Raw genomic sequence first — 11,669 nt, forward strand, 5'->3', positions numbered from 1 at the left:
TGGAGCAGCTGACACCTGGTCCATGGTCAAGAGGGTTCCAGATGTCTCCAGAGAGGGAGACTCCACAACCTCTCAGGGCAGCCTGTTCCAGTGCTCTGCCACTCTCAACATAAAGTTCTTCCTCATACTGAGGTGAAGCTTCTTGTATATTTGCTTATGGCCATTTATCCATACCCTGTTGCTGAGCACCACCAAAAACTGCCACCATCCTCGTGGCTCCTGCTTTTGAGATATTTATATGCATTAATGACATCAGTCTTCTCTTCTCTAGACTAAACAAGCCCAGCTCCCACAATCTCTCTTCATACAAGAGATGCTCCAGATCCTCGTCATCTTCATGGCCTCCACTGGACCCTCTCCAGGAGCTCCTTGTTTTTTTGTACTGAGGAGTCCAGAAGCAGACACATTCCCTTGGAGCTGGGCGCTGTCCACAGCCAGGCAGCGACGCTCAGGCCACAGGTGCGCCCTGGCACCGGGGTGAGCTGAGGCAGCGCCGCACCCGCCCGGCGGGGCACAGCCGGAGCATCCCGCTGACACGGCCGCGCCGTCCTCACCCACCCGCGGCCGTGCCCCGCGCGGCGCCCGCGGCTCCCCGGGAGCGACCCGGTCTTCCCGAACGGCGCCTGCCGGCGACTAGCCCGGGCCCCGGAGCCGCCCGACTCCCCCCCGCGGCCCCCAAGCCGGGTCTCACCTCGCGGGGGCGGCCCGGGCCCGTCAGCGCCGGCGGCCGCCGCCGTATTTCGAAAGATCCGCCATTTTCAGCCCGTCACCGCCGCTCCCGCCCCCGCCGCACCTGCCCCTGCCGCCCCGCCCCGGCGCCGCCCCCGAGCCGCGAACCCCAACCCCTTCCGCACCGGCGGGTCCCGCGCAGACCCCGCTCCGAGGGGAGCATCTCCGCGCCGCGGGGCCGCCGTGACCCGGCCGCTCCGCCGCGGCTCCGGGCGCAGCTGACCCGGCCAGCGGCGGGGAGGGGACGCGCCGGGCGGGCACCCCCGCGGCGGAGAGGCGGCCGGGACCGACTGTCCGCGCTATCCCGGGGAGGCCGGCGGGGCCACCAAGGAGCCCGGCCCGCCGCGGGGAGAGGGTCCGGCGAGGTCGGGCCTGTTCTTTCCCGGCGGGAGGTGGCTGTCAGCCGTGCCCGCGCCCCCTTCCCTGTCCTCCCGCCGCCGCTTTCCCGCCCCCCGCACTCACCGGGCGGGCGGGCGCTCTTCTTCTTCCTCCGCTAGCGATGCCTCTCGCCGGTGCCGGCGCCCCCCGGTGCCGCTCCCGGCGGCCGCGGCGGCGGCGGCCGCGCCCGCGCCGATCCCGCCGCCGCGTTTGTTCAAAATCACGCGCCCCGCGCCATTCCCCCGCCGCATCCCATAATACCGCGCCGCCCTGGCAACCGCCGGCGCAGCGCCCCACGCTTCCGGGACCGCCCCGCCCCGCCGTCCGCTTCCGGGGCCGCGCGCGGGCACCACCCGTAGAGGAGGAGGAGGCGGCGGCGGTGGTGGTCCGGCCTTATCCCAGCTGTGGTGTAAATCCCGTGGGATAACCCCGTGGGATATTCCCTCCTCCCCCGCTAACCGCGCGTGGGGCCGGCCCGCCCGCGCCCCCTCCCGCGGCCTGCGCGCGCTCCCCCGTCACGTGACGCCCCCCCCAACTGCTCCCGCCGGCGCGCGCGGCTCCATGGTGGGAGGAGGCGGCTCCCAAGATGGCGGCGGGTGCGGTGAGGCAGGAGCTGGCGCAGCTGATGAACTCCAGCGGCTCCCACAAGGACCTGGCGGGAAAGTGAGTTGCCGGCCGCCGCCGCCTCCCCGCCTTGGGGCAAGGAGCCCGCGGGGTGAGGGAGCGCCGTGCGCTGGGAGGGTGGGTCGTGCCCAACGGCCGCGTTTCTTCGAATAAAAAGGAGACAGAAAGGTTTCGCTTCACGGTTGTGTAGTTTTTCATTCACGGGCCCCCGCGTGTCCGCTCGGCCCCCTCAGGGCTCGGCTGCTGCCCCTGGGTGTGCCACAGCGACAGGCCGGGGAGTTTGTTGTCCTCTGCTGCCGTGGGTGTATCAGCGACTCTCGTGTGGTTATTAAGAATTATTGCCATTTGCATTCGGTGCGTGTTTTGGAGGCAGCCCTTAGGGGCTGAGCTTCTCGTGGCGCGGTGTGCCACACAGGTTTTACTCCGAGAGTCCAGTCAGATGCGGATCTGTCACCTGGAATTCTGTCCAGTTGCTTGTGTTCTAGGGGGGCTGTGGATTTAGGATTTTACACTTCTAGGATTTTCGTGTAAAACCTTGGAAATATTCCCCTCAAAATGTGGCTTCCACGCGGATGTAGTACTTCATCAGTGTCACACACACTGAGGCCAAGTTTCATTAGCTTGCTGAAACAAGAAAGGAGAACTTGCTATTTTTTAAAGGAATAAACACTTGAAAACACATGGAGTACACCTGTGTTGCTGTCAAGTGGCTGTAACATAATATTTATCACAACACCGTTTCTCACTCACATTTGAATTTTTTAATACCTTGATTAATCTGAATCTGTGAGCAATACAGTTTTCATTACTTTTTCTATGTGCTATCCTGGGATGATGATGATGATGATGATTATTATTATTTTAGACTTCCAAAATTGCACATATCATCTTAGATAACAAAATGATTGGGTTCTGTTATCTGAGAATCTCCTCCTGGGATTTAAGAAGAGCCAGGTACCAATTCCAGGTGAGTGTTTATGACACTTGGGAACAAACTGGAGAATTGCCACCTCAAGGTATAGAAGATATGAGCAAAAATAGGGCTCTGACATAGAAAGTATGCAGAGAGGCAGAAGTTCTTAGTGAAAAAATGTGTGATTTTTAACCTTTTAAAAATTTATTTATGGACAGGTACCGTCAAATATTGGAAAAAGCCATTCAGCTGTCGGGTGTGGAGCAGCTTGAAGCTCTCAAAGCTTTTGTAGAAGCAAGTAAGTGCACAAGTGGGGTAAGTGATTGTGCAGTGAGTGAAGGCCAGAGGTCTGTGGGGTTGTGGATTTGTTAGCTCTACGTGAGACTGTGTAAATGCAATATATTTTTGTCCTGTTGGAGCTCAGACACAATGGGAAGAGGAACCCCCGTCACCACATTCAGAAGTGAAGAGGGAATAGATTTGTAAGCTTTGTGGTTGTTACACTTTTCCAACCTGTCAGCAGTGGAAGGTGAAAACAAAGCTGTCTCTGTTGAGTGCTGAATTTGTGGTATTTAAACTGACAGCCTCCTTCTTCAGACATGTGTAAAACTGAAACCCTAACAAGAAATTGTTAGGGGGTTTTTTTGGTTTGGTTTTTTTTTTTGTCTGTTTGTTTGTTTGGGTTTTTTTTGTTTTTTTGGGGTGTTTTTTTTTTTTGTTTGTTTGTTTGTTTGTTTGTTTTTGTTGGTTTTTTTTTTTTTTTTGTTTGTTTTTTTTTTTGGGTTTTTTTTTTTTTTTTGGGGTGTTTTTTTTTTTTGTTTGTTTGTTTTTTTTTGTTGGTTTTTTTTTTTTTTGTTGTTGTTGTTTTTTTTTGGTTGGTTGGTTGTTTTTTTGGGTTTTTTTTGTGTTGTACTGGGTGTTTGGAACATCTCTGTAAATTATGTCTGCTATAATGTTTTTAAAGTTGAGAATAAGCTTAGTGAGATTTAGCCCAAACAGTTACTTTGTCTAAGATATTTCAGCAACTGAGAACCATAAATCAAGGTGAAAAATTCATTTATCTGTCAGGGGTTAGAACTCTGGGGACCTCTAGTGTAAATAGTTTCTGAAAGAACAGAAAAGCCCACCTTTATAAAAAGAGGAAAAAAAACCCCTTCACTTGCATAGTTTTTAAAATTTAAGTATTCAAATTTAATGTAAAAGCAAATTTTCACCTGTAGTGAAGGCACTGAAAAATACTGCATCCTTTTCTTGTGTGCATCTCTGAACCAGTGGTGAATGAGAATGTCAGCCTGGTGATCTCGCGGCAGCTGCTGACAGATTTCTGTACACATCTTCCAAGTCTCCCTGACAGCACAGCCAAAGAAATTTACCACTTCACCTTGGAAAAGATACAGCCCAGAGTTATTTCATTTGAAGAACAGGTGAGAGATCAATAGTGAGATGGGTTTTGGCTTGTGGGTTTGGCTTTAGATTTTCCCCTCCTTATCTGCTGACTATTTCAAGCCTTTCAAAAAGCTGCTCAAAACAGGTATTTCTACTTAGAGTCCAGTTTTTCAGTCCTGTACATGGAAAACCTGAGCTAAATGCAGAGAGCACTTAGGACTGTGCAAGGATTACAAACTGTCACTTCATGGTGATGATGATGGGCATGTAATTCCTCTGCTTCCAGTAACTGGCTTGTTACAATGAAACAGTCCTGGAGCTGCTGGAGGTGTCTGGAGAGACAGGCTGCTACTCACTGTATTTCCTTTTACCCGAGGAGTAGAACAGACAGGTGGTGTGAAGAGCATGCACCTTGAAAAATAGCTTTTGTTTCAAAATAAATCAATTTTCTCTGTGTGTTTATTTTAGCCATAGTCATTTTACCAGGAAAAAATATTTTCTTGAAATCCAGTTCTGCTTAACTACTGAATGTGCTGCTCTGCATTTTCAGTTCAATTCTGTGTTTTGTTGTACAAATGCACAGTATCATCTGAGAGTTCTTAGAGAAGCTGTTTATATAAAAGCCCTTAGGATCTAGTATTGGAGTAGAAAGTAATGATTTTTATTTGCTTCTCTTTAGCTTTTTTTAAGCAGCTTTTACTCTGAGCTAAATGCACTTGCATGTATGTCATCATGATTATGCATAAATTAAATCCAACACATCAGATGATTTCTTTTTCTTTACCCACACTTGCAGTTAAAACCCAGGTTGTAAGCACTGACACTTTACCTGCTGGCAGGCACTCTCCAAAGCAGAAGTTTCTTCATTAGGATCTAATCACAGATCACCTCACTCCTACCTCACTGGCATGATACGAGATGTAACTGCAAGAAATTACTTGTGACTCTTGGTGCTCCAAATCTTGAAAGATTTGTTTCATCTTTTTAAAAGCTTTATAAATGATAGCTACTTTTGCTCTTGATTTTGTTGTCCTTTAGGTGGCTTCAATAAGGCAACATCTTGCATCAATCTATGAGAAAGAAGAAGACTGGAGAAATGCAGCACAAGTGTTGGTGGGGATCCCTTTGGAAACAGGGCAAAAGTATGTTACACCCAGTTCTGTGGTGTTAGCTGTACCTGCTCTCTCTGTACTGAACTAGACCAGCAAGTGAGAATTTTGGGGTTTGCTGCATCAGAAATTACCCACTATTAATTAGTCTTGTTGATAAACAAGTATTTTTAAGAGTATTTTGCAGAAATGTTTCTAAGGTTATTGAAAGGTCCTTGGAAGGTGGCAGTTGTTCAATGTGTCCACCTTCTCAGTTCAAAATGAAGACATAGTTTGAAACTGGATTTGGATATTAACAAATGCAGTTGGGGATTCTTTTGTGTGCTTGTGAGGTGGGGTTTGTTTTAGTTTGGTTTGTTTGGGTTTTTTAGGTGTAGAGCCCTTGCAGTAATTTTTCTCTGGCAGTCCTTTCCCCTTTCTCATTGTGCACATAGAAGGAATTGCTGTAGGTTTTGCCTATTTAGCACCTATTTGTTGCACTGCAAGGTTGATTCTTAACTCAAGTGGCTCACCACTGGTGGCAAACTTCCAGTCCACAAAAAACAGGTTATGAGAGTGTACATTTTGTCTTGGTGGGCAGCATTATTTCTACTGGTGTTTGCAGGAGCCAATTCTGTATTGGCATTCATCTGAAATTTCCTTCTCTGTACAGAAAGCACTAATTTGGCAGTAGGGAAGAAGAAAGCAGGGTAAAGCAAATGATGCCAAGTGCTTAAGAATCATAACAAATGTTGAAGCAGCTAAGAGCAAAGGTAGTTTTGGAGCAACTCTGAGCACTTGCTTTTTTTCTTTCCTCTACAGGCAGTACAATGTAGATTATAAACTTGAGACCTACCTGAAAATTGCCAGGCTGTATCTGGAGGATGATGACCCAGTTCAAGCAGAAGCTTACATCAATCGAGCTTCCCTGCTTCAGAATGAATCAACTAATGAACAGCTCCAAATCCATTATAAGGTTGTCTAACCTGCTTTATTGCTTTCTCCTTCTAAAGGCAGACAATTCCACATTAAGATGCTTTAATGCAGCGCCACTAAAACTTTCCTCATTAGAGAAGAGACAAAGGGAAAAGCCATATGGTTTTGGGAGCTTGAGAGACACATCTTAGCAGTTGTTAACCAACTCATTCCTTACCATTTGGAGATAAGTGTGTACTGGTTCCTTAAATGCCAGCTTTAGTGGTGGAAAATAAAAACTAGGTTAAGAAGCATCTGAAATATTATTGAAAATATTGCCTCCACCTTTGTCTATAAATCCAAGCAAGGGAAAAATTGCATCCAATATTAGAGACAGTAGTAGTCCTCCCACCCCCCAGTAATTAAAAAAGTTCCATACATAAAAGTAACTTAGAGTCTTAAGTAATAAATTAACTGCTGACATTCCTGCTTTTTTGTGGGTTTACAGTGTACATAGTTCATACACAAATTTCTCAAACTATTTTAATAACTGATGAGCAGTGATGACTACAGTATAACAGAATTGGTGAGGTGTGGTGATGTTTAAAATTCTGTGACACAGAGCAGATGTGCCACAAGCAGTAACTCAGCATCTGGTGGTTTTTGTTTGTTGGATTTCCCTTTCCTTTTTTCCTTATCCCGTATTACATTTTGAAGTGTGCACTCAGTTGAAAGTGAATCTTAGAAAAGCAGAAAGGAAGGAAGAAATATCAGGTGGTGTTCCCATGCTGAAAGGGAAAAGCAAATACTTGAAACATAAATTGCTGTCTAAGTGGTAGCTGTCAGTGCCAGTAGTGAAGGGGAAACTCAGACAAGTACAGTGTCAGGTGTACAATATTTCAATTACTTAGGCTCAATACTTGTCTTTTCTAACATTTGCAGTGTTTAACATGTGGGCAGTGGTGGGAAATGTCCTTTCAATTGATTTCCCTGGTACTTCAGCAAGGACTTGTCAAGTCAGGCTAATTCTTTGAGGGCACACATTTCCCTAGGAAGCAGAAGAGCAATATTTATGGGAGCTATCAATTGACAGTGTGCAATTTTTACACACCTGTATTATGCAGCCACCTCTGCTGCTTTCCTTTTCCTGAGTTATCCTTCCTTTCTAGGTTTGCTACGCTCGAGTACTCGACTACAGAAGGAAGTTCATTGAGGCTGCCCAAAGGTACAACGAGCTGTCCTACAAGAGCATAGTCCATGAGACTGAGCGGCTGGAGGCGCTGAAACACGCACTGCATTGTACTATTTTGGCATCAGCAGGTAAAATACACCTTACATTTTTGTGTAAAAGTTATTTTCCCCAAAGCAAGTCAGCTTGTGTGTTACTTGTATGGCTAAGATTTGGTGAGGAATCCAAAGTTGTGAACACGATGTCAGAATTACATGTTGGCAGACTGTTAGCTCAGAGTTGGATTAGTTCAGTGTCTTTGCCTTTGAACTGAACACAGCTACATTCCTTCTTCAGTAGAGCTTTGTTGGCTGTTATTTGCATGCATTGGGGGAAAAAGGTAACTTCCTGCTGTTTACCTCTAAGTACTCAGTGTTTTGGTGGTCAGTTATGAGAATTCCTGTTGACTTTCCTAGGACAACAGCGTTCCCGCATGCTTGCTACTCTCTTCAAGGATGAGAGGTGCCAGCAGCTTGCAGCCTATGGGATCTTAGAGAAAATGTATCTCGACAGAATTATCCGTGGAAATCAACTGCAAGAATTCGCAGCTATGCTAATGCCTCACCAGAAAGCGACTACAGCTGATGGTACACACTTCTCTAAAACCTTGTAATGCTAGGTATTCATCCATGGGAGTTAGACTTCCCAAATCAGCCAAGAAGGGTCATGGAAAAGAATTTATTACTGCTTATATCATCATTTAAGAAATATTTTTCAGCATGTATAGTTAGATAGTAAAGCTTCTTAGGTATAGTTCATCTTTCTGATTTGCCATTAAGGTTTTGAAATACTCATCTGGAAGATAACTTGTCACATTTTCTTTCCCTGTCCATATACAGTCCTCTTCACTGGCAACTTCCCAGCGTTTCTAACGCAGTCTCTGTCCTCTTGAACTTCTCAGGCACTGTTGAGAGTAGGGTGCCTAGAAACCCATGACCTGCATTCAGGCCATAAATGGTCTGTACTGATGATATGTTTATTGGAACTGCTTCCTGACTTGACAGGAAGGTGACATAGTGAGGTTTGGGCCTCACACACGTCTCCACTGACATGACACTAAGTCCTCAACATCTGAACAGTCAGAAAAAATGTCAAGTAATGACTTAACTGGTATCCTAAACACACTGGTCTCAGTTTCCTAGGCTGGAAGAATATAAAAGTGGAAAAATACGTAAGCATGGAATACCTCTGAATCAGGAAAATCTTCCTAGTGAAAAATAATTGTTGATTAAGGAAAAATAAGTAACCATGTACTTGCAGAGTGAAAACTGGGTTAAAGGTACTTGCTAGCAATACGCTGCATTCCTTCCCTTGGTGACTTTGTTGTTTATTTATAACCTGTACTGTTTGTCCTTAAAGAATGCACGTTAGCTGGTGTTTAATAATGTGTTTGTCTTCAGCTAGAGGTTATGGGGCAAATGAGTTTTATTGTTGAAAACTGTTCAGTCAAGGGGAGAGACATCAGATAAGGATTTATCACAAGCAGGGTAAGAGAGAGGTTAATTTTACCCCCAAGAGCCATAATGAACAATAAGAAAACCCCCAATGGTCTTTCCATTTGTCAAGCTAGGATCACAGGAGGTCAAACCCCTCAATTCAGACAGTAAGTCTTGTAGGAAGGGCTCCACTTGCTTACTCTTGAAATTAAATTAAGGGTTTATCTGCTTTAAAATCAGCCATGTGCCATCCATTTGTTTCTGTCTGCTGTCTCTGCGCAGCTTAATAGGGATGCAAGGCAGATGCATCTGGACCTTCTGCACATGTAACTCTTCAGAAAAAGAAAGAGAAGTGTTTTTTCATTTGCTCTACTGTATAAACAAATCTTTCAATCTTACAGTAACGTTTTGGGGTTTTTTTCCTCATCTAACCCTAAAGGTTCCAGTATTCTGGACAGAGCTGTTATTGAACACAACTTACTATCTGCAAGCAAACTTTACAACAACATTACCTTTGAAGAGCTTGGAGCATTACTAGAGATCCCTGCAGCCAAGGTATCCATTTCCTACCTTTTTTTTTTTTTTTTAAACAAGGAGCATGAATAGCATGAGAAAATATCTGTGATAAATATTAGGAAAACTAGTTAAATATTGGGGAATAATTAAATATTCCATGTTACGAGGAAGGTTAAGTATCTAGCACATCTTATGAGAGTGGGAGTAGCACAATATGGAAAGAACAACAGTGGAGTTAGATGCCACTGCTAGTTTGTCTAATCTTTTAATGTGTGCTGTCTGTAGGTTCCTTCCCCCCTGTGTGTGGACCTGGTTAAAAACCCATAAGACTATTAAGTCTGAATAATTTCTGACTTCTCTGAGAATGCACTAAGTTTCTGACATCTTTCCTTGTTATTCTAGGCAGAGAAGATTGCTTCTCAGATGATAACTGAGGGTCGCATGAACGGATTTATTGATCAGATTGATGGAATTGTTCACTTTGAGAGTAAGTGCAACCACAGTATATAATTTTTTTAGCACCTTTCAGAGTGAGCTTTTTGAGGTGGTCCCTGCCAGGGTAAGGAAATTAAGTTTAATAATCCCTTCTGCCTGAAGTGAGCTCGCTCGTCCTGCTGTAGCCAGGAGGTGGCAGAGTTGGCCATAAGGACAACCTTGACACTTCACTCACTCGCTGCAGAGGGCTTTGCATCCTCTTACCCACAGGAAAGAGTGAATTTATTCCATCAGTCTCCTTCTAGGAACAGGTTTACCAGGAAATTCTCTGTTCCTATCTTCTTCAATGCAGGAGTTAGCCTTGTAGCAGGCAGCCAAAATAATTGCAGTTTTTGAGTGCAGAAGTGATCCTGGTGTCACTACAAGGAAGGCTTCCTCTGTGAGCTCAGTGAGGGCAGTGGCAAAAGGAAAGGTTGCAACTGACAAAGCAAGGGAATTGCTAGGACTTACTTTGTTTAGTATTGGTTGTTTTTTTCTTTTCTTTTCAGCTCGTGAAGCTTTGCCAACTTGGGACAAGCAGATTCAGTCCCTGTGTTTCCAGGTGAACAACCTTCTGGAGAAGATCAGTCAGACAGCCCCCGAGTGGACAGCGCAAGCCATGGAGGCCCAGATGGCTCAGTGACCGTGGCCCGCTGTCCCAGAGGAGGCATCACCTGCCTGCTGTGCCTGCAGGGGCAGCTGAGCAGGACTGGGAAACAAAACACCCTCTTCACTTCCCCATCTTCTGTTTTCACTATGGCTTAGGACACAACTAGCTGATCCCATGTTTGGTGTGACAGGCTCCCAGTTCTCTGAGCTTAGATTGATGCTCTTGCTGCCTCTGCGTTGCACTCTGCTCTGTGGTTTTCATTTTAAAGAATCTGTAATGTCTGCAGCAAGCTTTGGGTTTGGTTTATTTAATTTTATTTTTTCCCCACTGTATTGCTATAGCTTTGTAGCCCATTACTTCCTATGGTGCGTGTTCTGCTGTGAAAATAGAAGCACCATGTTTCTTTTAGTTGTAATTATTCTAATAAAGTCTGAGATGAGCCACTTGGTTTAAGTGTTGTAAGGACCTGTGGTTTGGGGTTTTTTGGTTTTGTTTTCATATTTTTCTTAAACAGTAGCTTGAAATAAAACAGATTTTTGTAATTGCATTTTCAGCTCCTGAAAATGTTAAATTAAAGCCTTTTTTTTTTCTTTCTTTGCTTATGAAATGCAGGTCAAGGTGTCCTGTGATAAGCAGGACAAACTTGAAATGCTTATGCGCAGCAATGAAGGACGAAAGTGCCCCTTCTGATGTTTATCAGTCTGGAATTGGGCACTCTACCCATCCTTGTGCTTTGCCAGATACACACATTTAAAAAACACGCCAAATATTTGGGTCTTCATAGGCTTCTATGCTTGGCTATCTCCAGTCTGTTGCAAACTCCATCCACTCAATTGTCCACTCAGTTGCACATCTAGCTCCAGTCCTTGGATCCATCATATTTTTCAGTTCTTTAGCAGCTTAGAGAAACAAAACCAAGTTGGCTGATGAGGCAAACATCCCTGAAGAAAAGAATTAATAAGTTTCGGGATGTCAAGCACAGCAGAAACTAACTGCTATTAAATCAAGGTCTTTAAACAGGAATGCGCAGCATGCACACTTGCTGTACTTACACTTGTCATTGTTTGTAAAGAAGTGCCTCATTTCGAGGTGTGTTGACACTACTACTCAGTAATAAACTGTCTGGTGAGTGTAGACCCAGTTATGATGTTCTTTGCTGTGCAAGTGCTGCACATCTTCGTACAACAGCATCATAAAAGTAAGAGCAGAGTGATGACTTAAGTGGTGAGAATAGGCTGAAGGGTATTTTGACCACCAATTTCCAAGAGAAATTGTAATTTGTTTGAAGTGGTACTGGCTGAGAACTTTCTCTCCCTTCAAGAGAAATGCTGACACAGTCACTATTAGTTTGGAGCCTGTTGTTTTCCTTTTT

At 45.3% G+C, this 11,669-nt stretch overlaps 2 protein-coding genes across 8 annotated transcripts in view; one reads left to right on the forward strand and one right to left on the reverse strand.

Moving 5' to 3' along the window:
• The window catches only part of LIN54 (lin-54 DREAM MuvB core complex component), a 37,662-nt gene extending 36,332 nt beyond the window's left edge, over positions 1-1,330 (reverse strand). For 4 of the 5 annotated variants that reach the window (XM_041468333.1, XM_041468332.1, XM_041468331.1 and 1 more), the window contains exon 1: positions 1,192-1,330. The gene's annotated coding sequence lies outside the window, so the exon portion shown is untranslated. Of the gene's footprint in view, positions 1-691; positions 777-1,191 lie in introns of those variants that run through there. The other variant, XM_041468329.1, reaches the window with a different exon arrangement.
• A 141-nt stretch (positions 1,331-1,471) lies between these two features.
• Positions 1,472-10,738, forward strand: COPS4 (COP9 signalosome subunit 4). Of its 3 annotated transcripts, none has more exons than XM_041468334.1 (10): positions 1,475-1,770; positions 2,863-2,942; positions 3,917-4,068; positions 5,069-5,172; positions 5,941-6,094; positions 7,203-7,353; positions 7,678-7,848; positions 9,137-9,252; positions 9,616-9,700; positions 10,197-10,738. In XM_041468334.1, the coding sequence occupies exons 1-10, from the start codon at positions 1,694-1,696 to the stop codon at positions 10,328-10,330; spliced, it is 1,224 nt and encodes a 407-aa protein (XP_041324268.1). In that variant the 5' UTR covers positions 1,475-1,693; the 3' UTR covers positions 10,331-10,738. The 3 variants fall into 3 exon arrangements, with proteins under 3 accessions (XP_041324270.1, XP_041324268.1, XP_041324269.1); XM_041468335.1 differs by having other exon boundaries at positions 1,686-1,822; XM_041468336.1 differs by lacking the exon at positions 7,678-7,848 and having other exon boundaries at positions 1,472-1,770.
• The last annotated feature ends 931 nt before the right edge of the window (positions 10,739-11,669 follow it).

Source organism: Pyrgilauda ruficollis, unplaced genomic scaffold (assembly GCF_017590135.1).
Source record: "Pyrgilauda ruficollis isolate IOZ18807 unplaced genomic scaffold, ASM1759013v1 scaffold217, whole genome shotgun sequence".
Taxonomy (NCBI): domain Eukaryota; kingdom Metazoa; phylum Chordata; class Aves; order Passeriformes; family Passeridae; genus Pyrgilauda; species Pyrgilauda ruficollis.

Bases quoted from the DNA above. Each gene is read 5' to 3' on its own strand.
- COPS4 (XM_041468334.1), top strand. From the start codon at position 1,694: ATGGCGGCGGGTGCGGTGAGGCAGGAGCTGGCGCAGCTGATGAACTCC. The intron at 2,943-3,916 runs GTAAGTGCACAA...TCTCTGAACCAG, and splicing joins CAAAGCTTTTGTAGAAGCAA to TGGTGAATGAGAATGTCAGC. The intron at 7,354-7,677 runs GTAAAATACACC...TGACTTTCCTAG, and splicing joins TACTATTTTGGCATCAGCAG to GACAACAGCGTTCCCGCATG.